Source organism: Passer montanus, unplaced genomic scaffold, assembly GCF_014805655.1.
Source record: "Passer montanus isolate IOZ18808 unplaced genomic scaffold, ASM1480565v1 scaffold54, whole genome shotgun sequence".
NCBI lineage: Eukaryota > Metazoa > Chordata > Aves > Passeriformes > Passeridae > Passer > Passer montanus.
In genome coordinates this window covers 1,917,177-1,943,103 of record NW_024370374.1, presented here as the reverse complement: position 1 = coordinate 1,943,103, position 25,927 = coordinate 1,917,177, and the positions used below count along the sequence as shown (strand labels likewise).

Sequence of the window (25,927 nt, the reverse complement as noted above, 5' to 3'; positions counted from 1 at the left end):
GCAGTTACTTGTGTAATCAGTTACAGATTCCGTCCCATTATTTGACAACTGGTGAGCCCGTTTGTTCAACTGGATGCTATACTGTTTAGTCTCTGCAGGTCTGTGAAAATCAGGAAACTTCTACTCAATGACCTAAGCAAAGGGCTAAGGAGTCAAGCTTTAGACATCTGTTTCAAAAACCTTGACCTTACAGTGTCAGAAACATGCTCTTAGTTTCTTGGCAGGGTTTCATTTTATCTAGGAAATTGAAAAAATATTGTTATTAAAATCAGATTGTCTAAAATTATGACTGGATGTTGCAAGCTCACAGAAGGGCAAAATCACTCATATTCCAGTTCCTGTACTGCTTTCAAACCATCTACTCTGTGTTGTAATTTGTTCTGTGTCTGCCTGTTTATTTTATCTTGTGTACATCACAAGAAATGAATGCATCCTCTCCAAGGCAGATGTGAACTCTGTCACAGAGTCACAGCGTGTCTGAGGTGAGAAGTGACCCCTGAAGACCTTCTAGTCCCACCCACCTACTCAAAGCTGGGTCAGCTAGAATAAGTCACCCAAGACCATGTCCAGTTGGGTTTCAAAATCTCCAACCTCAGTAATATCTTTCTTACACTAGTTATAAAGGTTTAAGTTGACTGAAAATTTAAGCCAGAAATACAAGTTTAAAACTTTAAAAAGTGTTGACTGCATTTTGTCATGTAAACATAATCACTTTTGATTTATGAGCCCAGCTGAGCCTCACTGACTGTATTTATTTAATTCAGATGCTGAATGGGTCTCTCCAAAGCTGCTCTTGTCATCTTAATTCATACAATTATTTCTGATGGCCAGATGTTGAGTTGTAGAAGTGCCTTCTCTTCAACAATTAAAAGGATTGAGCTCCAGAACAACCTCTCATATGACTAAAATACTTTGGTTATTAAAATACAGACTCAAAGAGAATAGTTAGTAGTATTTTAAGAATGCCATATTGGCACTGAACTGCAGTTGCATGACAGCAGACTTGAGGTAACTGTGCATGAATTGGCTCAGGGGATTTGGTACCATGCCCCAAGGAGCTCCGCCAACCTGCCCCTGATACCATGCCCAAGATGCTCAGCCAAGATGCTCCCAGAAGTGACACATCTGCACAGTGCTCCACGTGCTGGGAGCTGCCGTGGCTCTGTCCTGGGAGGTCGTGGTGCCCTATCCTCACAGGATGTCTTCACTTGCTGAGTGGCAAATCCCAGTCATGTGTGCGTGATAACACTGAGATCATGGATATTTTAGACTTTCAGACAGAGAGGTTTTAATGGTGGTGGGTCATGCAGTAGTGAAACACAAAGTGTTCATGAAGAGGATGAAATGACTGGATTTTAGTGAAGAGAATGGCAGGATTTCAGTGAAAAGTCTTCAAGAGGTGTTCCCTGCTTCTGCTGCTGGTTTTGTTCATTACAGTGCGAGTCAAACCAATGGGATCAATGGATTCCAAAATTGAAGTAGCAGATGAGTGGAGAAAAATAAGTCATCGTTTGATAAGGATAGGTGTTATGTGTGGAAGAGGAGGAAATGGAGCCAAGAGGAAATGAAGACATAGCTCATCCAACTACTCATGAATTTTACATACATTTGATCCAAGCTGGTTTCAGAGGGATTTGTGAGTGCTAGTGCATATCAAATATCAGGTCCATTTCACATCCTTAGGGAAGGATAGTCTTGATGAGAGCAAAAGGATGGGGGAGATGAATTCATTAGGGAATGGTCACATGGAATCAGTGGTGGTGTGGTTTAGTATTGCATGCTTTTGAGTTTTATCCAGGGATAACTAGTACCATGCTCCCTAATTAATGTCTTTGGATTGACTCCCTCTCTGCTAAGATACGACTGATATGTTCTTTGTTTTCCACCTGAAGGGATTAAATAAGGCATGTACAAGATGAACAAATCTTTATTAGGATTTGATACAAAAAACCTTTTCTGAAGCACGATTGCAGCATAGCAATTTTAATTAGCTTTCACAAATGCTTCCAATTAACACATACAGTGTTAGCTTTTCAGCTACCAAGAAGATTCACTCACATAGCAAATAAAAAAAAAGAACTCTTGACATAAGCTTTCATGTGCACCTTAGCAAAAAGACTGAGAATAATTTCTTGTTAGAAGCTGGTAGTCTTTTTGCTTTTCAGAAAGTTATTTGCTTTTGCTGTACATTTGAGTTTTTTGTTCTTCTGGATGGTAATAAAAAAAATATAAAAAAGAAAAAACCTCACCTGCCATGTTTTTCAAAGAGATATTAGGAAGCCTCCTGCTTCTCCTGATTTGTCTGTGGTGAAATAGAGGAACATTGACTAGTCTCCAATTTGTAGTATTTGAACTGTGACCACTTTTCATTTGCCTCTTCAGACATTTTGTCGTCTTCTGTTTATGGCATTTACTGGAGTTACTTATTTTCCTGATTTGAGTTCCCTAATTGGAATTGCAGCATGTGGTTCAGGTTCTTCACATCTGCTTATCTGCTATTGTAGCTCAGGTAGCAAACCCTGCCAGTTCCTTTGACAACAGCTTTTGAAGCAGCTCTTCTGAGGAATCTTTAAATCTCTCAGGTAAAAATACTGTGCAGAATGCGAGTGGCTGCATTTGATTTTATGTTTATGTCAAGCTCCTATGTGGAAAATGCTGGATTATCTATGTGCTGCTGCTATGAAACAAAAAAGTTAGTGCTTAATGTGATTTATTCAAATAATATTAATTTGTCTTGTTTCCATAAGCAGAACCTTGCTTTAAGCATCCTGGGTCGTATATACAGAAGACATAAGGAAGAAATTAATTAGACTTTGTTTAGGCCACTTAACACTCTCAGTGTCTGTAGGATTGCTGTGTTTGCTGTGTAGGGTACAATTTACACATTTTTAACTTAACATAGAACAGGTTCAGAAAGTGGGGGTGATGTGAGAGCCTTGGAGTTGGAAGAGCCACACGCCTCAAGAAGCTTGTTGCAATTGCTTTATGGAATAAATGCTGCCAGGATTTTTGAGGTCTGGATATTAATTGTAACTCTGAGTTTAGTACCCATGGAAGCAACCTCGTCCTGTGATGTAAGAATATAGCTATATAAACCCTCTGAGGTTAACTGAGATGAATGCTATGTAGGAAAATGAGATCATTACCCTGTCCAAAGTTGTCTTCAATGCAACATATTGCAGTATGCAGACAAGGTAGAAATGTAATGCTCATAGATGGAGGGAATTGAATAATGGAATTCCATTACAAATTTAGCTGTTCAGGAAGCGTTCTTTTGAAGATGCTAAAGGGTTTAAATCTGAGAAGTCGGGCAGTAACTATTCTGAAAAATGTGGATATACTGCAAATCAAACTGCAAATCATTGCAAATAAAATCCTGTGCAAGGAAATTAGCCATTATCTGTGCAAAATCATTATTCACAGTGAAAGGTCAAACAGGATACTGGAAGAATTGAATAGGAGTTAGTTTCAAGCCTCTGGATATCTATAATAAATGGAGTCTGGTAGGTTTTCTGCAAAGATACAGACTACAGCACAGCTGGCTGAATAAGATACAGGTAGTACTTAATGCTAACAGTCCTTCATAGAAAGATGACTTGGAAAAAAACCCCTTTAAATTTCCCAAGTAATATTTAATGTCTATGTCAGGATTCAGAATTTTAATGTGTAAAAAAATAATAATGTCAGTAAAATTTAAGCTGGGAGCTCTTATAGAAGTAATTTAAATTTGCTGCAATTTACTGAGAAAATGAAGCTATTTGAAAACTGGTGGAGGAGGGCCTGGATACGTGTGCCCATGTGCATAGTTTTCCACATGAACAATCAGTTTCACATATCCTGAGTTGTCCTTAATGGGCAGTGACTGATGAGTCCCAAGAGTATCTCTGCTTTGACCACAGGAGTTCAAGCCTTGCTTCAGAAGGTAAATTTTTAAGTAAAGGACTAAAATTAAATTACAAAAAAGAGAAAGGAAACAAACTGAAATTATTTTGAATTCTACCAGAAAGGCTGAACAAACCTGGTGTAATATATCTCAATATTAGCAGGAGGCACTATAATTCAAGAATATTCTCCTCAAGTCTTGTTTTCCTAATACTTAATGAAAAATGGAGACGCTTTTAAAATTATTTTGTTAAACTGAGGCACTATCCACTACCTGTGGAACTTTTCTTTAGTGAGATCTCCCAGGATGTGAGGCATTTCAGTGCCCAGGAGTTGTTTTTGATGTCAGTCCATTTTCTGTGTCCTTCACCCCCACATGCCAGGAGTGCTGCCCTTGGCAGTGCCGGGTGTCAGTGTGTGACCGATCCAGAATGCCAGGCAGCAGGTCAAGAACTGCTGTGTATTTCCTCCTGCTGTCTCAGCCAGCCCAACCAGCTCTGCTTTTGCTGACAAAAACAGAACTTGAACTAGCAGTCCAGCCTGCTTCCCATTGTCCACAGCAGCAGCTGTCCTTCCCTGAAGTTCCAGCCACCTGCAGAGTAAAGCAGAAACCTGGAGCAGCCCACTCACCTGAGCCTCCAGCTGCTCACTTGGGTGCAAATCCAGGATCAAGTGCTGGAGCTGGTGGGATTCTGTCTTACTTCAGTGCAGTGAAAATACACTTCAACTGCTTATAATGTAAAAAAAAAGGCTCTACTGCCAATTGCTTCTAGGGAGCAGGAAAGGCAGGGGTGGTGTGTGCTCTTGTGTGTGCATGTTTTATGCAGGCAAGATTTCCACCCTGATGGGAGGCATACTAACAGTCAGATTAACATACTTTAGTTTTAAAATAATATACTCCACTTAAGCAGTGGACATATGACTTAAGCAAGCAGGATTTAAACAAATCTTTCCCAGACTGCAATATGATGCTAACATCAATGCTGTTCCTGTGTTGAATTGAAAAGGTATGTTGAATTTTAGTTCAAGTTACTACCTAGGTTATTTTTAATGCCTAGCCGTTTTATTTTTCCTGAAACCATAAGGATTGCTGCTGCTGTCCTTCCCATGTTTCTGATGCAAAAAGGCAGGTCATAAAAAGCAGTTGTAATATAACAATTAACTCACAAATGTGTCCTTTGAAATAATGGAATGATTATGATTAGGTGCCTGCAAAGAAATTTTCTATAACTGATGAAAGGCTTGGAATTATTTGCTACATGGTGATATATTTAAAGATACAAATTTTATGATACTGTGTTCTTTTAAGACTTGGAGTTCAGGATTTCTAGGAAGCAGTGGATGATACAGTAGTGTAATAAGCAGTTTTCTTGGAGATCACATGTGCTGGATTTAGAGATTTTCCACAGGTACCAAATAGTACCATCCCATTATTGTGTTACTCCTAAGGAGTAAGCAAATATGCTAGGAAAGAAGCAAGACTGAATTTGTTGCTTTAATTTGAAAATGTTCATAGTTGTTTCTTCCAAAAAACCGTTTCTATCTGTAGATGGAAACAAACCCTGTGATTCTTACAGCATTCAAATCAAATAATTTCTGATTTGTATGGAGGATTTACAGGTGTCAAAACGACTTGGATTTTATCCATACTTCAAAAATGAGCAGCTGTGGCTTCCAAGTTGTTCAAAAGGATGTGAATTAAAAGCCATGACGTGTATAGCACAGTAGCTGCCTCCCAAGCTGTCCCAAATGAACTTGGCAGTGTTGCAGGGGTCACATTCCTCGAAAGGTTGTAGTGGAAGTGCACTGTGAAGGCAGCTCTTTGCTTGCTTAGAAGGTGATGGGGTAGGTCCTGCTCCTTCCCTTTATGCCAGGTGAGCAGGATTTGGTGGCTGTGCAAGTAATAAATAGTGCTTGGAAGAAGTTTTCAAGACAGTATGATAAAATAAGAGGATATGTGAGAGCTGAGTCTTAAAAGGTGTGATTTGAACTTGCACTTGCAGTGACATCAGGTGTGGTGTTGCATTTGGGGCCCCATGATAGGCCCTGGACATATAACAGTGTTTTCTGAGAAGTTTTCATTGACTTCAGTGACTCCAGTATTTCCCATTTAAATTTTTACCTGCAAGGGGTATTACCTGATCTACTCTGGCTGTATTGCCTATTACTAATAGGCAATAATACTTGCTGTATTAGCTATTAGAATAACAACCAAATTTGCTCATATTGGGATAATTTCCTTTCATTTTTATTCTCAGAAACATCTTGTGCTACAAAGATCTTGTATCTGTATCCATACTTCAAAAATGAGCAGTTGTGGCTTCCAAGTTGTTCAGAAGGATGTGAATTAAAAGCCATGACGTGTATAGCACAGTAGCTGCCTCCCAAGCTGTCCCAAATGAACTTGGCAGTGTTGCAGGGGTCACATTCCTCGAAAGGTTGTAGTGGAAGTGCACTGTGAAGGCAGCTCTTTGCTTGCTTAGAAGGTGATGGGGTAGGTCCTGCTCCTTCCCTTTATGCCAGGTGAGCAGGATTTGGTGGCTGTGCAAGTAATAAATAGTGCTTGGAAGAAGTTTTCAAGACAGTATGATAAAATAAGAGGATATGTGAGAGCTGAGTCTTAAAAGGTGTGATTTGAACTTGCACTTGCAGTGACATCAGGTGTGGTGTTGCATTTGGGGCCCCATGATAGGCCCTGGACATATAACAGTGTTTTCTGAGAAGTTTTCATTGACTTCAGTGACTCCAGTATTTCCCATTTAAATTTTTACCTGCAAGGGGTATTACCTGATCTACTCTGGCTGTAAATAATACTAATTATAGGCAATAATACTTGCTGTATTAGCTATTAGAATAACAACCAAATTTGCTCATATTGGGATAATTTCCTTTCATTTTTATTCTCAGAAACATCTTGTGCTACAAAGATCTTGTATCTGCAGCTCTGCTGATATAAAACATGTCCTTTTGTGAACCAGCCCCATCTGCTGAAAAGAGCCCTCCTGCCCAGGGAGGCTGTATTTCTCCCTGGTGGATTGGGTGCTGTATTGCTATTGCTGTGTGAATTGCATTATTCTGCAAGTGGCCGTTGAAAGGAGAAGATAATAGCAGGTCACACACAACGTGATCACTGGCAGCCAAGAAATTAATCTTTCTGGCTTGGAATATGGACAGAAGAGTTTGCATCTGATGTGCAGAAATTGTCTGGTACAGCAAGAGTCATTCAGTCAAAATAAAAAGCTACCACATGTAACTCTACATTTGGGCAAGGTTAAAGAAAAAGGCTCTGTGAAATACTGTTATTGCTGTCCTGACCCTCGAGAATGCTTTCATAGTATCCCCAGGTTTTGTGCATGTTGGTTTGCTCCCAGGGAAGGGATTCTATGCAACAAATATAAAGTTAGATTATAATATCTGATATCAAGTAAGATTTTAATAAAAATCGACATGGTATGCAATGCTAAGTCCTATTTATTCAAATCAAAACCTTTTAGTGCTCTGTGTCATTCTTTTAAATAACTATTTAACAGTGACTATTCATATTGTTTACTTGGACCTTTTTGGAGTAAAGGATTGGATTGCAGAGGTCCCCTCCTAGCAAGTATTCAGTGATTGCTTTCTGTTTCCTCTTCCTTTTATACTCCTGTTCTCAAAGAGAGATTTGATCCAGAGAGGAATATTAGCAGCTCTGTTTCATCCAGTTCTGAGTATTTGCATATTCCATTTTTAGCGCAACTTTTTGTGACTAACTTCCTCAGAATCTGCTCCTGAAATAAAGTAGTTACACTTGGACTAGTGTGTTTTAATTGGCATGTTTTTTTTCCTTGTGAACCTGTAACCACAACATGAAGTGCCACGCTGTTTCTTGCAGTCAGGATTATTTATCCAGTTTACAGTAGAGTGAGCAGCTTGCTGCATCTTATGGTTATGAAAGTACAGAGGTTTCTAATGTGCTCTTTAGATTGTTTTTTTCTTGATTTAAACAGTGTGATCTGGCTCTGTTCAGGCATTTAGTTTCTTTTCTGAATAGTGATTTTCCATACACATCCAAGAAATAGTTTAGAATTAAATGCTGTATATTAAAAAAAAAAAAAAAAGGTGCCATTTGGATTACTGGAAACAGCTGGGACTAGAATGCATTTCTCAAGCACTTCTTTTAACATTTAAAGGTCATTTTACAGATGAATCCAGGAATACCAAGGAATGAAATTATGAACTCAGACTTTTGGCTGATGCTATTCCAGCAGCGTGTTATATCAATGTGTCAGCTCTAATGCATGGTCTTGGTGCTTGTTGTGCCTCTCACTCTACAGCCCCCTTCTAAAACTATTGTATCCAAATAAACATCAGAAGTGATTCTTGCATCAGATGTGATATAAGTATCTGACTTCAGCAATAGTGTTTATTCCTGCCCTCATTGTTGTGGTCACATTATTGTAGCCATGATCCATGCAATAACAGCCCCTAAAGAGGAAGCAGTCAAGCACTGAAAGCTGGAGTGGGACAGTGTTCCTGCTGAGATTAATTCAAGCATCCAGCAATCTGTACATTGAGTGGAAACATTAAGTTTATATAATTAGCTCTGTATTTAAAGATCTGTTGTATTTTCTGGGACCCCAGTGAAGGCAAGGAAATGATAAATCTGAGTTCCATGTTCTTAGAAGGCTAATTCATAATTTTATTATCTATATAATATTAAAGAATGCTGTACTAAAGAATACAGAAAGGATACAGACAGAAGGCTGAAAGATGCTAATGAAAAACTTGTGACTCTTTCCAGAGCCTCGACACAGACTGGCTGTGATTGGGCAATAACTAAAAACAATTTATATGAAATCACCTGTTGGATAAACAATCTCCAAACCACATTCCAAAGCAGCAAAACACAGGAGAAGCAAATCAGATAATATTGTTTTCCTTTTTCTCTGAGGCTTCCGAGCTTCCCAGGAAAGAAATCCCGGTGAAGGGATTTTTCCTGAAAATGTAATGGGGACAAAGATCCTTTGAAATTTAAGCACCTTTCTAGGATTCTAGGTATGGCCCTGAAGGGATAGATGGCAGCCTCTGTCCCTCTGCTGTCTGTGTGGCTGGTGGCAGCTGGTGGCAGCACTTGGCAAGTCCCTGTTCTGTGTTTTGCTATGTTTGCATGTTCCACATGTGCACACCTGATTGGCAATCTAAGAAAAGACATTTTGTGCCTTTTTATTAGTGCTGCCTTGCCTCTTAAAGAGGTGGAATGTTCACCTGAGAGGAAACTTGTTTTCTTTTCCTCTCTAAATGCTAACACTTCCCTATAGTAAGCCCTGCTCTGTACTCAGAGGTAACCATGTGAGTCTCCCATTGTTGGTGGGATGGAAGGGCAGTGTTCGGTTCCTTTGGTGCAGTGCATTTCTGTTGATATTAGCAAGATCCCAGATATCATCTGCCTCTTAATTCTGGCACAGGGATGTGGAGGAGCTCCTGAATCTGCTCTGAATCAGAAATCTCAGGGCTCCATATGGGCCACAGCTCAAAATGCAGAATTACTGCCTTAGGGAAATTGTGTGGTGATAATGTGCAGCCCTGGGATTTGGGAGATCTAGGTTCTGTTCCTCCCGTTCTGCAATTTCTGGTGTCACCTTGGAGATTCATCTGGCATCTCAATTTATGTCTTTGTTTTGCAAAGTGTTGGGACACTGCTGCTATAATGTGGGCTTGGTGATCCTTGAGATGGGATACACCTTACATGAATTGAGCACTGTGAACACAGATGTATACTCAAACAATACTCAATAAACAAGAGAAGGGAAATAAAAGGGACTTACAACCCTTGTAATAAAGACATTACCCCAGAAGATTAGTAGTAATAAAAAATAACAGCTGTAATACTTATTTCTTTTGTATCCCACTCCTCCATAACAGAGTGTTGATCTGTCAGAGTTTCCAAAAGATAATTTTCATAGTTCTTTCCATAGTTTTTTGGGATTTATTAAGACACAGCAATATTTCTGTGTAGGACTTAATGATCTGAAGTGTGGTATCCCATTTTCATGGCTGGGATTGGAGATATGCATCATTTAGAAAAAAAACAAAATGTACCTAAGTAGTGAACGTGTCTGCTAGATGGCTCAAGGAAGAGCTGCTGGCACAGATTTCTTCTGTAAAGCCTGTTTTTTGTTGGAAGCTGTTCAGTTGCTGTTTTGAGGTGGATTTATTTGCTGTGTGTTGTCCTTTTGCTGTAGGATTCCCCGGACCTTACAGGAGGATTCAGTGAAATGCAGAGGGATGTTTGTGAAGGAGCTGAGAATGGATCAAAGCAGCCCCTATTGAACCCCTTGAAAACTTCCCATTCCCATGTATAGATTCTCCTGGGCAATTGAAAAAATTGGGGGGTAAGAGGCGGTAAGAGGGGAAATGCATTTCTTTCTTTTCCCTGCCTTTACTGTGGGAGAAGGGTGCTCTTCATGTGCTAAAGAAACCCTTGGCTTGTAATCCAAGATGTGAGCTGTAATAGATTGTTGTAGGCAATTTATCTTAGTAGACTTGAGGTGGTCTGACAGCAGCTGGGACTTGGGCTTGCTGAATGCAAAGGTTGTGACTGTAAAAGTTCATTACATTCTCTATCTTTACATGTGGGTAGCCTGAACTTCTGAGATTAGACTATGCATCTCTGTCAACAGTGCAAGTTAGGTATGGGAGTGCAGGAGAAGGACTCCACTGCTTTCTTGTTTCTGATGTCTGTCCAGATCAGTTCCTTGCATCATGTTGGTAATTTCCCCTGGGTGGTTTATCTATTACCAGATAACACAGGGCTATTAAATACGTGTGCACAGCAGGCCCTCCTTATCTGCTTGAGCCTTGTTACCCTCTGCTGCAGACATTCTCTGTACACATGTGCATTACAAATGACATGCCTCTGTCTGGTTATAAATATTTTCCATTTGGAATTATCTGCTTCTGCTACAGAGATGAGAGGTGATCACTTAAGCATGAAAGATAAGGGACCAGAGGTAAGAAAAATAAAAATGATGAAGCACTGGGCTGCATATGAAATAAGTGATGTAATCCGCATATCCTATTAGATAAAGTGCAACTAAACAGGTTCTCTTATATGCCTAGCTGCTGCCACAAATTCAAGTTATTACATGAATTCAGGCTGGTTGCCTACAGAGGGACTTAGGGGGAAGAGAGGAGGGGTTTTGCAGCAAACCTGTTGTAACAGGCTTTCTTTATTTCCCAGAAAGTAAATTAGCTATGTTAATACATGTTAAAGTTGGAAAAGCAGCTCTTCCTGTTCCTGAGAGCCAAAAATAATTGGGTAAAGAAGATGGAAGAACCTTGGTTTATAATTAATTGGCTTGTGTGAATGCTGTCTTGTTGCCAGTTTACTGGTCTTTCATGCAGAAGTAAGATTTACATGATGAGATAGACGTTTCCAATGTGGCAGCAGCCCCTGTGGTGAAACAACTTCTTGAGCTGTGCCAGGTGACTGCTTCGCCTTCCTGCAGGGCAGTGGATCCTGTTCTGACCTGCTGGATAGCCAATTCAGGAAGGCTCTGGGATCCTTGCCAGAAGCAAGCTGACCAGTAGTCTCTTGGCTCCAAATACAGGCATAAACTCCTGCTGTGTTCTTGCAGGTGCTGTAATGATTTGCCTTTAAAAGTGTTCTTTATGATCCAAGGAAATACCCTACACTCTTCTTTACCTAGGGACCAGAGTGTGCCTTCTAGGCAGCTCAGTGAACACACAGAGATTAAAAAATGAATTGGCAGGATTTTACCCCTTTCATATAACATGTCAATGTTTTTTGGCACAAGGAGGCCAATTGCTAATTTCAACCTAGTTCTGTATTGAAAAGTAATTCCTTCCCTTCACAGTAAAAGAAGCCATGTTTGTGCCAAGGGCCCAGGTAAAAAGGGACATGGTAATTCCGGGGCCTTTGACATGAAAGTAAATATTTCCCTAAAGAAAAAGCAGAAGGTTTGCAGAGATGGCAGTAGCATGCATTGCTGGGCCAAAGCAGCAGGGACTCTTAGGCTTTAGAAAATGCAGAGTGTTATAAGTGGTGTTTTATTTATGTATTTGTTATTTTAGCTCTTTTGGCAAAGTTACAGCTGAGAAAAGGGTCAGTAAAATGCATGTCTCAGCCAAACATAGTGTGGGGCTTCATAAACGTGGTTGTTCTGAGAGATGTAAACTCATTCAAGCACTCAGAGTGGGAGTATGGTAAAGTATGAAAGTTACTGAAAGTTGGCCTTAATTAGCTGTTCTTCAAGCTCCTTCTCCATTGCTGTGAAGCAGTAATTTCTTATTTATGGCAAGGCTGTTTGTATTAATTACTTTGAAATTTGAAGTCTGGGGCTAGACCCACAGCTGCTGTAGGACACTAAGGGGCTGAGGCACCTGACAGCACTGAGCATTGAGCCTGCTCACTTCTCAGTTTAGCAGGGACAGAGGCTTACAAAAGGTAGCCCACTTCATACAGCTGGATGAAAAGCATGATAGTTTTCCATTCTAGAAAATGGGGTGGCTGATGCCTTCTGACTCCTCATGCTCCTTGCTCCATCTTGTCCAGTTTCTGCCATTTCCTAAAAAGGTAAAATTGTGTGAATCCTTTAGCACTGCTTTGTCATACTGAGTAGGAGAACTTGACAAACAAAATCATTGTCAATTTGTTAAAAATAAACAAACAACCTCTTAGAAGAGTTTCAACTTAATTATGTTAATATTAAACATAATTATGGCACACTAATTATGTTTTCTGCGTTTGTGAGGAGAGTTGTGCTGTGCTCTCCAGACATCTGTACCATGTAGAGACAGGTGGTAGAGTGCAACATTCCCAAGTGCCATTTTCCCATTCCATATATGGCTGCTCTTTCATTCCAATTGCAGAGCCTCATTCAGCTTAGTCAAATTGAGTCCTTATTTGAGAGATTCTGCGCTGAAAGGCAAATGTATCTATCTTTATAAGCCTGTTTGTTTCCATAATTAGACACTAAATCAACAGTGTATTGAAGATGACACATTTGCTTATTCCTTGTCTTCTCCCTATGGTGACGTAAAGCTGTGAAGCACAATAATTAATGAAAAAGCCTGTTCATTTTTCAGGCAACATATCTTGAAGTGGAAAAAAAAACCCCAAACTTAGATTAAAATGAAACTGCTGAAGACCATCAGAGCCATAGCAAAGTGTATGAATAGTTCTGTGGGGAGAGTCCCATCATTCAGGACAGTTGGACTGGGTGCTCTAAAACTGTCAAATACAATTGAACTCAGATTTCTTATGTAAAACTCAGGAAGACATGGAATGCATGGGGAAAAAACTGACTCAACTCTTTTGCTAGGGCATCTCTAAAGTGTTTTCCAAAATTCTGACTTTCTAAACTTCATTAGCATGTTGTCTCTGTCGTGTGGCTGAGTGAAAATAATCAGTTTTTTTCACAGCCTTATCTTTTCTTCTGGGAGAATCTGCCCAATAGGTCTTGTAAGACAAAGGGTGCACATAATGCTCTGCTCAGCACTCTGCCTTTGCAGAGCAAAGCTGATCTGTTTTAAATAACAAAGGCCAGAAAGTGCCTGACTGCAAACTACTGCTCTGTCTCCTGAGGTGATCCTGAAGCCCAGGGGATGGTTCCTCCATGCTGACTGATCACGGGTAAGCCTCCAGGGTTCCCCTGAGATGCTCTCAGGCCATCCACTTCATTTGCAAAGAGTGCAGTGTAACCAGAAAATCAGAAGTGTGCACTGCCTAGTAAGTGTCACAGCTCTAATGTGCAGCTGAAGTCATGCTGGTGGCAAGCCAAGGTTTGGGTTCTGTTCCATTTCCATCTCTTTCCATTCTACACCTAGCTGTGAAATAGATTTTGTGTTTACTGAAGCTTCTAAAGTCAGTCCACATTAGGAAATGTGTAAGGCAGGAGTAAGAATAGCTCACTTACTGAAATAGAGTGACTGAGAGAGCAATGACTCTGTCAAGGCTACTGATTTTCGAGTCCTTGATTAGAGTCTGCTTTCCTTTCACATCTTTTATCCTCAGTGGATGCTGCATTGTTGTGGCAAATAAAGCCTCCTCGTATTGCAAAGCTGTGAGCAGCCACTTATACCAAGAACAGAGCTTTAATCCTCATGTTTTGACATTCACCCTCTGCAGCATTGCATTTTGGGAATAGAGAATGGGTTTGTACTATTTTTAGGTGCATAGAATTACAGTAACATAAATGTCTTCTTTTCAATTTAATGTGCTGTTAGCTAGTGGTTGGTTTGATAGTTCTGTGCTTGCTACAAATCTCTGTGTGTTAGGGGATAAGCAGTAAGAATATGTGGTTTGGCACAAGCATGAAAGAAATTAATGTGCTTTTTTTTACTTCATAAAGGAGAAAAAACATATTGATCAATAAGCAGCAAGTCTAATACAAAATGGAAGAGTGCTCTATGCTATGTGTCTCCTATTGTTTATTCCAGGTGATGCAGTCACAGACAAACAAATAGATACTGGCAATGTAATGTTGAAAATTTTGGTAATATATCCAATCAATTCCTAAAATATTGCTGCAGTATAAATGTTGTGATGGACATGATCAGCAGACTATTTCTTTTTAGTTCTTATTTTTATGAAAACCTGTAAGTATCAGGACTTTTCTGTGGTATTCTCATTTCATGCGGAGTTCATTGACACAAAGGTACATGGCATGCACAGTCCTGCGAGGCCTGAGAAACCAGCTGCATCACACATGGTGGATGTCCAAGAGTCTTTACAACAGGGATGAACTTTAGGAGTCTTTGTACATGATGAGCTCTGTTCTTCTGTCAGCTCAAGAGAGGACACACCTGCCTTTCCAAGGATGAATGTTTAATGTGGCTCACAAAGTGTGCTTACTTTTAATTTCCTGTGCCATTACCCATTCTGTCATGCCAGTTGTCCAGATCTGTTTGAGGTGACCAGCTCCCAGACTGGAAGGCTGGTGGTTTGAGAAGCTGTCTGGGCTTGATGGCAGGACACCCCAAAATTCACATGAGAATGTATCTGAGAGGGTTGTCCAAACGCTTCCTGCACTCAGGCAGGTTTGGTGCTGTGACCACTTCCCTGGGGAATCTGTTCCTCAGGAGAAGTTAAGTGGCTTGCTCAAGTTTGCACAGTCAGCATTGAGCTTTAATGCAGATTTGATAATGCCCAGTATAGCGTTATAGCCACAGGAGCAATATTCTGCATCAGAGCAAAAGACATTCCTGGATTTGTGAGAGATTCAGAATAAAGGGAATTCATTGTCACAAAGGGAATTCTGAGTGATACCATAATGTAAATAGAACCTAGGAGTGCTAATAAAGAATAAACTGAACAGTGTTTTCAGTTAATAACAATTGTGAACACAATGTTTATACTCCACATATTGTATTTTCTCATGCAGTGGTTTTTAAACCAGAGATACAATAGCTGTTGATCTAAGAGTTACTGTGTTTTAATTAGGAATGATTCTTCTCTAGAGCTTTCACTACGAGCAAAAGTTGTTGAATTTTTTAGTCGAGACAGAAACCAGTTGTCAAAGTTGAGAAAGAAAAATGGAAAGAGGAAGAATAATGCATTTGATTCTTCTCATTTTTTCTTGAAATATTGCTAGAGAAGGTTCATGGAAAATACTTAGGCTTTTTTTTTTCCTGGAAATATAAGACAGGTGTCTTGTTTATCGTTACAGTAATATAATATGCTCTTATATAGCTATGACACTTCATTTTGTGGCATGTTACTGTAAAACAGTGCCAGGATTCTGATGGCAGTCATGTAGGCTAAATAGTTATATCTGAATTATTTTTTTTTTATTGCTATATAATTCATGGTATTTCTCCTTTTTGTTTGCCTCCTTTTTGTTTGCCTCCTTCTGGACTGACTATTTGAGAATTCTGAGTAGCTGTGTGAAGGCTACTCCTGTTTTACTGAAAGTGTGGTATCCACATTCTCTGAACAGAGAGAGATAAAATTCTCTCTAGCAGGATTTTTCCTGGGGAAGGCAGTGAAAAACCTCAAAGAAGAAAGAGAAAGCAATTCTTATCTACTTGCTGTGCCTGTAGTTTGGCACATGTGGAATTTGTTATGGAGATTGTTTACCAAGCTTGATTTCTTAATTGGACACTGGTGAGGGTTGTTTGGATTGATTGGCCAATTGGTTAAAGCTGTGTTGTGACTGTCTGAGACCATCATGGGTTTTTCTTTAGTAGTATTTAGTATCTCTTTAATATAGTTCTAATATAGTATTAGTGTAATGTAATATAGCTTAATAAAGCATTTGTTCAGCCTTCTGGAATCATGGAGTCAGAGCACATTATTCCCCAGATGGGGGTTGCTCATCTACGACAGAAAGAACAGATTTTTACATCTTGTCAAGCTGACATTTCTTGCTAACGCCTAACTCTTCCCCTTCTACAGAGGAGCTCAAGGAGAAGCTGCAGAAGTACGTCGATGAGGTGAATGCCCACAAGCCTGGTTTCATCAAGGTTGTCCGGCACAGCAAGCAGGAGGGGCTGATCCGCTCCCGGGTCAGCGGCTGGAGAGCAGCCACAGCACCGGTCGTTGCTCTCTTCGATGCCCACGTGGAATTCAATGTGGGTTGGTATGTGCCTCCTTCAATTTCTCTGACCCAGGGACCTTTTCCAAGCACTGGTGTTAATTACTGACTGGCATTCCTCTTGCATTTAGAGGGCGAGTTAGAATTCTGAGCTTTTTCATGAAAATTCAGACATAATCATGGACACAAGCAGGAAAAATTTGTTTGTGCTGTCTAATATTATCTAGATCCATTTTTATGGTTTGAGTAATGTGCTGATCTAATTACAATGTAGTTAAACCATATTAGAAAACTACACATTAAAAATCTCCTCCAATAATGTAGCCCTTTGTCCATGAGGGTGAATGTATCTTCTTTTCATTAAAAAATATTATGTTTCCTTTATGTTCTGCAGTGTAAACAAAGTGTTATTTTGGCCACTCTGCAAATGTAAACATAACTAAAATAATGTATTTTAACTTGTTCAGTCTGGATTGAATATCTTCCTTGCTCCTTAAGTAAAAATGATGTCAAAAAGGCAGGAGCTTCTGTCTCTAGGACAGATCTATTATTAACTGTGATCCTGATGTCCTTGATAATGTTGAGAGCCTGAAGTTATCGTTACTTGGTAGCAAGGGTATAAATGCTCTATGATATGCAGATACACATTTCTTCTATCCACCAGCTCAAATCAAGGTTAACAACAGGGTATGCTAGAAAATATGTTGCAGTGTATCATTTTGGGGCAAATCCTGCACTGTCAAAACTCCATCTCGAAGCAGAGAGGGCTCTCAATGGGTGACAGCTTTAGAATTTTCTTTCTGAAAAATATGGCATTAGCTCTTTGTTTGGTGGTGGACTCAATAATCTTTAAGGGCTCTTTCCAAACCAAACTATTCTATGATTTCCATCAGTGCTATGCTTGTATTAGTATTATCTTAACATTTTTTTTGTTTTTGTTTTTTTGGTTTTTTTTAGGGCTGAACCAGTGCTCACCAGGATAAAAGAAAACAGAAAAAGAGTAATTTCTCCATCATTTGATAACATTAAATATGATAATTTTGAAATAGAGGAGTATCCCCTCTCAGCACAAGGGTTTGACTGGGAGCTGTGGTGCCGGTATCTGAACCCTCCTAAGTCCTGGTGGAAACTCGAGAACACAACTGCTCCAATAAGGTAATGTGGCCTAAATTACAGTGTCACTGGCAAAGCTCTCCTGGGTGTGACAGGGGGTGAGTGGGCTCAGCTGTGTAATAGGTTTTACTGAATGTAAACTTCAAATACCTAAATGTCCTTGATGCTTACACAGTCATCAAGAAAACTCTTGGTTTTGGTTGATATTTTTAAAGGTTTTTTAAGGAAACTTTAGTTTTCAGTAGATCTTTTTAAACAGGTTTCTTGCCCAAGTGGAATGTAGGCAGGGCTGCTCAGCAGCACTGCTTTCTCCAAATGTCTTGCCTGCTAATTTAATGCTTTTAGGCCAGAAATGGAATTTTCTTTGCAGTTACATTATATAAGCAGAGCTGATCTGACAACTGTATTCTTTATAATGTTGTCACATAGGTGTACAGCCGTGCTGTGTCCTAGGAGTTAATGTCTGGTCACTGACACTGGCAGCAAAGGCTGTATCAGGTCCTTGCTTTGGGACAATCTGGGTCTGTACTTTCTTATGATGCCCAGAGTGTTGTTAGGCTGGTACCTTTGTCTCAGGGAGAGGAGTAGTAGCCTCTGAACCCACTGAGCAGCTCTGCTGAGATTACAGGCCTTTCCTGTAGATACACATTCATTCCAAGGAGGTCACTGGTACCTGTGCTCTAGCTCCCTGCAGAAAGAAAGTGTGAATGCTGTTTTCACCACCTGAAAAGCAGAACCTCAAATAGCACTGGCAGCTATTTTTCATCCAGTAGCTCTGTCTTTACAGGCAGGCACTTTTCTCAGGTTCTGTCAGTTTAACACTCTCTGAACTGCACTGACCCATGAACAGGACTTAGAATTGGAAAGCAGGAGATAAAAATGAACAGGTTTGCCACAGAAAAATGTAAAAAGGGGTGATAATTTCCACATCATTGGAAATAGTTATTGCTGTTAATGAACTCTGTTACTGCTAGAAAAACATTCCTTTGAAGACAGGTTGAGAGAGTTTGTGTTGTTCAGCCTGGAGAAGAAAAGGCTCTAGGTAGGTTTACAGCACCTTCCAGTACCTAAATGGTGGTTCCAAGAAAGCTGGTAAGGGACAAAAGTAGGTAATGATAGGACAGGAGGGAACAGCTTCAAATTGACAGAGAGCAGGGTTACTTTAAATATTAGGATGAAATTCTTTACTGTGAGGGGGGTGAGGCACTGGAACAGGTTGCCCAGGGAAGCTGTAGATGTCCCATCCATGGACGTGTTCAAGGCCAGGCTGAATGGGGCCCTGAGCAACCTCATCTATTTGAAGATGTATCTGCTCATGGCTGAGGTTTGGAATGAGATGATCTTTAAAGCCCCTTCCAGCCCAAGCCATTCTGTGATCCTGTGATTAATTTTATAGAGTAATTATTATGATTTTTAAAATTAAACGTATTGAAACACAAAGTAATCAGTGAATATATTTTTCCATTTTACCCCCAAACGCTGTTCCATATGAGGACTGGGGAGTGAGTGTCCTTTATGAATTTCAGGTTTGTTCTCTAGCTTTTTCCCAGGCACATTTTTTAAATTCAGTGTAATATGCTACGTGTGTGTGTTGGATAATTAAAACAAACACACCAACAAACAAAGCCACGTGTATTGATGGATGGTTTCTATCATGCCTTCTAGAATTATAGCAAAGGGAAGCAGGTTCACTGAGAAATACTTAAAAACAACAACAAAAGCAAAAGCATATTATCATAAAAGAAGCGTAAGTTTTGTATTGATGTTAACTGCTATTTTCTTCATTAATAAATACATCAAAAATGGTCTTTCATTGTTATAAAGCAGGTACTGTAGCATTTGGAGGCATTAATATATAGATTACTGTAGAACTGTACAATTTGTGATTAAGATAGCCTGATCTGTTTGAAAGCAGATGTGTCCACTAGCTGTAGCTTGAGTGCTCTCAATAAAAGCAGGATGATTTTATTGCTAATTAATATCCTGTCATTACCAGAGTGCCTGATAGCAGCATAATAATCTGAAAAGACATATTTATTTCTTGAAATTGTGGATTATAAGGTAGGAGAAAAATGAAAAGGCTAAATGACTCTGTATCCTTCTCCACTCATAAGGTAAAATTGTACCCTCTGTGGCTGAACTCTCACCTCATTAGAATTGGTTGGTTCACACCATGACATAAATAGAGCTTACTGATCCAGTGAAGCCAGGTGATGTGTTTAGATTTGGCTCAGGACAATGGACTAATGTTACACTATGCTGGTAAAGGCATACTTTTCTTGATTCTGTATTAAAAAAAAAATCTTATCTGGATGGTCCTATTCAAGAAATAACCTCTTTTTTAGGTAAGCTTACAGACACAAGTTTTTTAGCTCTAGCTGAACCTGGCTTCTGGTGAAACACACAGAACTGCACATCAGTGGGTATCATTTGCAATTGTCACAGACAAGAGACTTGAGGACTTAGCAAGGACAGAGACTACCCTGGCTGGTGCCTCAGGAACAAAATTGGGGCTCCTGGATCTCACACTACTAGCACTGAAATCCTTAGTGTTCTGGTGAATATTTATGTCCAATAATTCAACTCTAATTTCCTTCAATGGTGTTCATTTCACTTTAGAATTAGGAATATTGGAAGGCAAGGCTCAATAAAACTCTTTGAGAAATACTTTCTTAAGAATCTGTTTTGCTGCATCATTTTACCTAGCAATGAGAAATACAATCTGTGTCTGAATAATAAAATTCTTCATAATTTATCTGCTAATTTTGGTTGCTGATTATTTATTCTTCCAGAAGTCCTGCATTGATTGGATGCTTCATAGTAGATAGAGAATACTTCCAAGAGATTGGATTACTGGATGAAGGCATGGAAGTATATGGAGGAGAGAATGTGGAGCTCGGAATCAGGGTAAGGAAAATAATTAGCCCATACTGGTGGCTTACATTTAAAATACAGCTTGCTTCTTATTGCAGGGGGAGAAAGCAGTCCAAAACATGGAGGATGGCATGAAAAGGAGATCCAAAGCTCTGCAGACATGTAAATTTATTTGAGGAGAGAGGAGGGAAAAAAGAGCAATAGATCTCTCTACAGAACTTAATCTGGGACAAGGGTAGAAGAACAGAATTTAGGATTGTTCTTTCAACAATGCTAGAATTTTGCAGAGTTGATAGATAAATCTCCCTGCTTACCTGTGATCCCAGACTCGGTAAGGAGAAAGGTTTTTCCGATCACATGTGTGAGAAACTATTCTAGATTGCTTGGTTGATTTAAATTAGGAAAATCACTGTGGAGCAAAGTAGAATATGGAGGCATTTATGTTGCCTTCCAGGTGGAAGGGAATTAAGGTATTCATAATGTGCATAAGTGCATATATATTCTTTTTCCATTGTACACTCTTCACCTGTTTACTGTAATGCAGTATCGTGTGTGCTTTGTATACTTCTTTCTATATCTCTTCACAGCTAAATACCTTTCTGCTCTCTTTGAGAAAATCTCGGGTTTTTGATAAGAGTGGAATTCTTAGGTAGATAATGGTAATGAAAAATGGTGTGGTGTGTTATAAAACTATGTTCTGAACCCTGCTAGGAAATGTAAGGGAAAGTTACATTGTGTTTTGAGCCTTTTAGTTGCCAGAATAAAAACATACTGTTGTACAATAGCAAAAAAAAATAAAAGGAACTTACTGTAAGTAAGAATATAGAATTATCTCCGGAGACAGCAAGATATAACAAAAAATACTAATTTTTATTTCTGGTTTCTTGAACTCTTTTTCTTCTGCCTTTTAAGGAGTTTTTTCAGCTAGAGTGAAACACAGACCCCCTTTCAGCTACAGAAGAGCACTTTTTTTAAGGAAAGGGAGAGAGAAAATGCAAGACTGCTTCCTTTAATAACACTGTTCTCACTCTAAGGGCAGAGAGCTGCCTTCTGCTCCCAAAAACTTATTTTGCAGCTCAGTGTTGCAATGAGGTGAAAATTAACGTCACTTTGATTTTCCTGTTCTTTTTACAACTGTCAAAAAATTATTGTTTCCATGTGAATGCAAGGAGTTTTCTCTTGGTTTGCATGATGAGATGTACCCTGGCTGGTCTGCAATACTTCGCCTGGGAAGAGTTGATTGTTGGTATGTTGATAGACAAGATCAGAGAGACACAATCTCTGCATAATTGAAATTTTGTACATAATACAGAATTGAAATTTTGGAGTAGGCTGAATCACTGGAATAAGGCCCGACACTGCTCTGATTTCCTTATGGCTTTTTCTCTGTCTCCAGGGAAGCAGTGCCTGACCTACATAAAATACCTTCATCTGTAACAGATTGTACAGTGCAAGGTACCAAAATATATGCTGCCTTATCTGCCTTTATGCTGGCTTGGATCTGGCTGTATGACAACAAATTACAGAGCTGTAATAAACAGATTGTTTAATAGTTTATTAGTGCTCTTCTCACAATCCTTAGTGTGTGTGAGCTCATACAAGGGTGAGACTCCATGAGGGGAGACCTCATTGTGGTCTTCAATATCCTCACGAGGGGAGGTAGAGGTGCAGGCACTGATCTCTTCCCTCTGGTGACCAGTAACAGGACCTGAGGGAATGGCCTGAAGTTGTGTCACAGAAAGTTTAGGTTGGATATCAGGAAAAGGTTTTGAACTCAGAGGGTGGTTGGGCACTGGAACATCTCTAGATTACTTGTGTCACTTTCAACTCTGGGGCCGATGATCAATGCCTTAATCAAAATAGTCATTGTTCTACAAAACACTACATTATAATTACAATGTTAGTGCAATAAATAATGTTTCCATTTTAAAATGCTGCTCTCCAATCTGTGACTATGTATTACTCACTGCACCTCATCTTTTATTGTTATTTTCCTTTTTTTTAAGGAGTATCTAGATTTTTCTAGCATTCTGCTGCATAAAAAGCATTATCATTCAGGATATTGGACAAGGAGACAGGACAGTGGTCTGTCCACAGTGACCTGCAAGGGAAATTTTATGCATAAGCTTGTAAGAGCAAACATCTAGAGGAATTGGAGAGTTTATTTTTGACTGCAGAAATAGCACATGTTAGGATAATTTGAGCTACCTGTTTAAGATAAACACAGTAAGTAGAACATGGTCCTGTGTTCTTACATTACTGATTTTGTTCCAGAGGTGTAAAACTACTGTGAGGAATTAGACCCTGACAAATGGAGACTTTTCCCGCTCTCCTCACCCAGGAGTTATGTTTTTCTCCTCATCATCTGCACAAATATCTAGTTATTTGTGTTAAATGAGTGCAAGAAAACCACCAACTATTGGAAACTGTATTTGAAGTATCCATTGTTGGTAAACCATAACAAGCCATAGAAAAAAGGACTTTGGAGGATTGTTCTCTTGATTCTGAATTTGTTTCAGAGCTGCTACTCAGCTCTGTCGGTTTCTGATTTGGAATAGTGTTTTAACTTCTAAGATCTTTACCCTTGTCTGTGGATTTGTAACAGCATTTGTAAAATACTAAACACATATTACTAAATAAATATTAATAGAGATCTTTTGCCTTGAGCTAGAAGCTGGCAGATGAGTTCAAAACATGAATGCATTTGATTCTTAGAAGAAACTCTTTATTTACACGTCGACCAAATGTATTCTTGTAAATCTATTTATGTGCCCCATAAGACAAAAAAAAGCAGGCTGGTTGATGCAAGATTTGATAGAATCCTCTTTGAGCAGTTCAGTCACTTTAACTGGGATTTTAAAAGATTCATTTACTGTGAAGAAGCATCATATTTGTAAATTCAGGTTTGGATGAGTGGGGCTTGTTTTTTGTTCAATCATTCCCAATTGAATGGACTTAAGTGTGCTTTTAAATTATCAGATTGCATTTAGAGGCCAAATTGGAATCCCATTCTTATCCATGTGACCAAGCAGAGACTGTGTTGGTAACTGCCATAAAGTGGAAAAAGAATGTGAGTGTAAGGCTGGTGCTTCTCAGCGTCATTTGGGCTCAGCTTCTGGGTTGTGCCTGCACAAGCAGTTCTTGTGGCCGTGGAAGCCCCTACAGATATTCTGCAATTGGATGCATTCAGTGAGGTTCTGCTTTGGATGGTTTAAGTCTAGTTTGCAGTAGGCTTCTTAAAGGCCTCTTCCAATTCCTACTGAAGTCAGAAGAAGATTTTCTATCAAAAGCAACCCTGTAGCAATTCTTTTGTCTTTTAAATCAACCTACATGCTTGATAAAACTCCCAGATATCTGTTACAAGTTATTTGTGACACTTTTAGAGATGCCCTAACAAATACTCAGTGATTTGCCTCAGTTCCCAGACTAAGTCATCATCAGAGTCATGGGAATGCAAGCCTGGTCTTTGACTTAGAGTAATTCTGTGTGTCACAAAGACTTTGTGCTTGCAGATGAATTTGTGTTCAGAAGGATATAATGGCCCTGTTAAGTGGGTAAGAGGAAAATCTATTAGAAGGTCTAATAAAAAGCTCTTTAAGGGAAAAGGATTGGGTCTTGTTCCAACTAAAAAGTATATCAGGACTTTACATCAGCTGACCCAGGAGGAAAATTGCATTTATAGTTAGACTGAGTGTGGCACACTACTCCTGTACAGTGTATTGCTGTAGTGAAATTAATAGCTTCATTTCTTGCTAGTCTGGTGATTTGTCTGCAGACTTTTTGTGAAGCTGATGCTGTTTCTGATGGTGGAGAACTAGAGGAATGGAGTTAATGAACAGAGATGGAGAAATGAGTTATTTGAGCAGTGTTCTTTGGGGTATTTTCCATACATTAGGGTCCCTCTGTGGCAAAGCAAGCAGCTGTGAAGTCTCTCATGCCTCTCTCTCTCTGATCTATTGTTTTTAAATTCCAGGAGTTATTATTTGTTTGTTACTTTTGGGGTGGGTCCTGGTTTGCTGTTTGGGGTTTTTTAATGTGTTTTTGGGTGTTACTTATCTTGTTTTTTATTTAACCCCCCCCAACATACTTCTGAGATCATGATTTTTCATTACCTGTTAGTTAAGTGAGTCTCTCCCATTTGGGGCATAGAAACTTACATGTTCCAGCCATTTCCAGTCCACAGTGTGTGTGTATCCTGATTGTTTCTCACCTGAGATCTTTCTTACAATATTGTCCTTGGGATAGTGTTCTTTTTGTTAATCACAAGCAAGTGAAGATACTTCCACTTGGCCCCAAATCTCCACATTTATATGGAAACATTTTACCCTTTTTCCTCTTTACCTAGAAGTTTCCAGCGATTTTACCTGTCAGTGTTCCTTACACAGGCCATAAATTACATGAAACAATGACTATATTGCATGTAAATAGATGTCTGATTTTATTAAGGAAAGCCTTTGCACAGTTGTTCTGGGCATGGCTGGGGTGGAGATAATTTTGTTCATAGTAGCTGGTACAGTGCTGTGTTTTGGGTTTAGATGAGGATAATGTTAAACTGCACCAACAGTGTTCAAGCTCAAGTGAAGTTTCACAGCACATAGGCTACACTGGGTTACATTTTCTCCTTCTCCTTGCCATGCTTCGGTTCTAATTCTTGCAGCAGCTCACCAGTGCTTTGGCCCTGCCAGCACAGTGGTCTGCTCCACACCTTCGGCCTTCTGAACACCTCTGCTTCAGTAAACTTTTATTTTCTTTCAAATGCAGGGTTAATTTAATGTTAATCAGTTAGTGATTTACCGTGCTGCCTCACAAACTGTTTTGTTAGGCAGATTGACAGGCTGGTGTGCCAAGAGGTAGAAATGTCAGGAAAGGAACGAAGAAGATGAAGGGATTTTTCACCAAACTGCTGTGTTGTGGAACTGTTTGCATGGAGAGGGAGTAGTGGGATGTGTCATGTGTGCCTGGTGTCCCTTTCTGTCCTTGCTGCTGGGCCTCCCTTCATGGCATTCCACTGAGCAATGTAGATCTTCCCCAAGTATGCCTCAGGAAAATTAATCAAGACATTTCCCATTCTTGCACTTGCAGCTATCATCACTTGTTGTAGTCTTAAAGCCATGTTTTGAGCTTGTTTTCGGTAAGAAGGCCAATATCCTTTGCCACTAGGGAATGATTTGCTCTACAGAAAATATCCTTAGTATGTGATCACAAGTGCTGCTCAACAGTACAAGGCTGGTGATGTGTAAAGGCAGAGAGGTCCAAAAATAGAAATATCCTTAGTTGTTACTCTGAGATAACTTTTAAATACTGTTTTTTCATATAATGATTTCTCTTTAAATTTGCAGTAAAGCTTTAAATAGAAGTTTATTCTGCTTTTTATCCATTTTGTGAATTAAGAGGAGACTATTTCTAGATTGTAGTCTGAAAGAAAAAATTTGTAAAGATTGACCAAATGTTACTTCTTACAAGATGCAGCCAATGCTTTTCATAGTTCACACTTTCACCAAGACAAAAATAATTCATTAGCA

General features: G+C 39.4%; 1 protein-coding gene across 2 annotated transcripts in view; it reads left to right on the top strand.

The window, feature by feature from the left end:
• GALNT18 (polypeptide N-acetylgalactosaminyltransferase 18) overlaps positions 1-25,927 on the top strand; it is a 211,073-nt gene that overhangs the window by 120,720 nt on the left and 64,426 nt on the right. For both annotated transcript variants that reach the window (XM_039725019.1, XM_039725018.1), the window contains exons 5-7: positions 16,280-16,463; positions 17,376-17,573; positions 20,324-20,438. In XM_039725019.1, the coding sequence (XP_039580953.1) occupies positions 16,280-16,463; positions 17,376-17,573; positions 20,324-20,438 (497 nt within the window). The remainder of the gene's footprint in view (positions 1-16,279; positions 16,464-17,375; positions 17,574-20,323; positions 20,439-25,927) is intronic.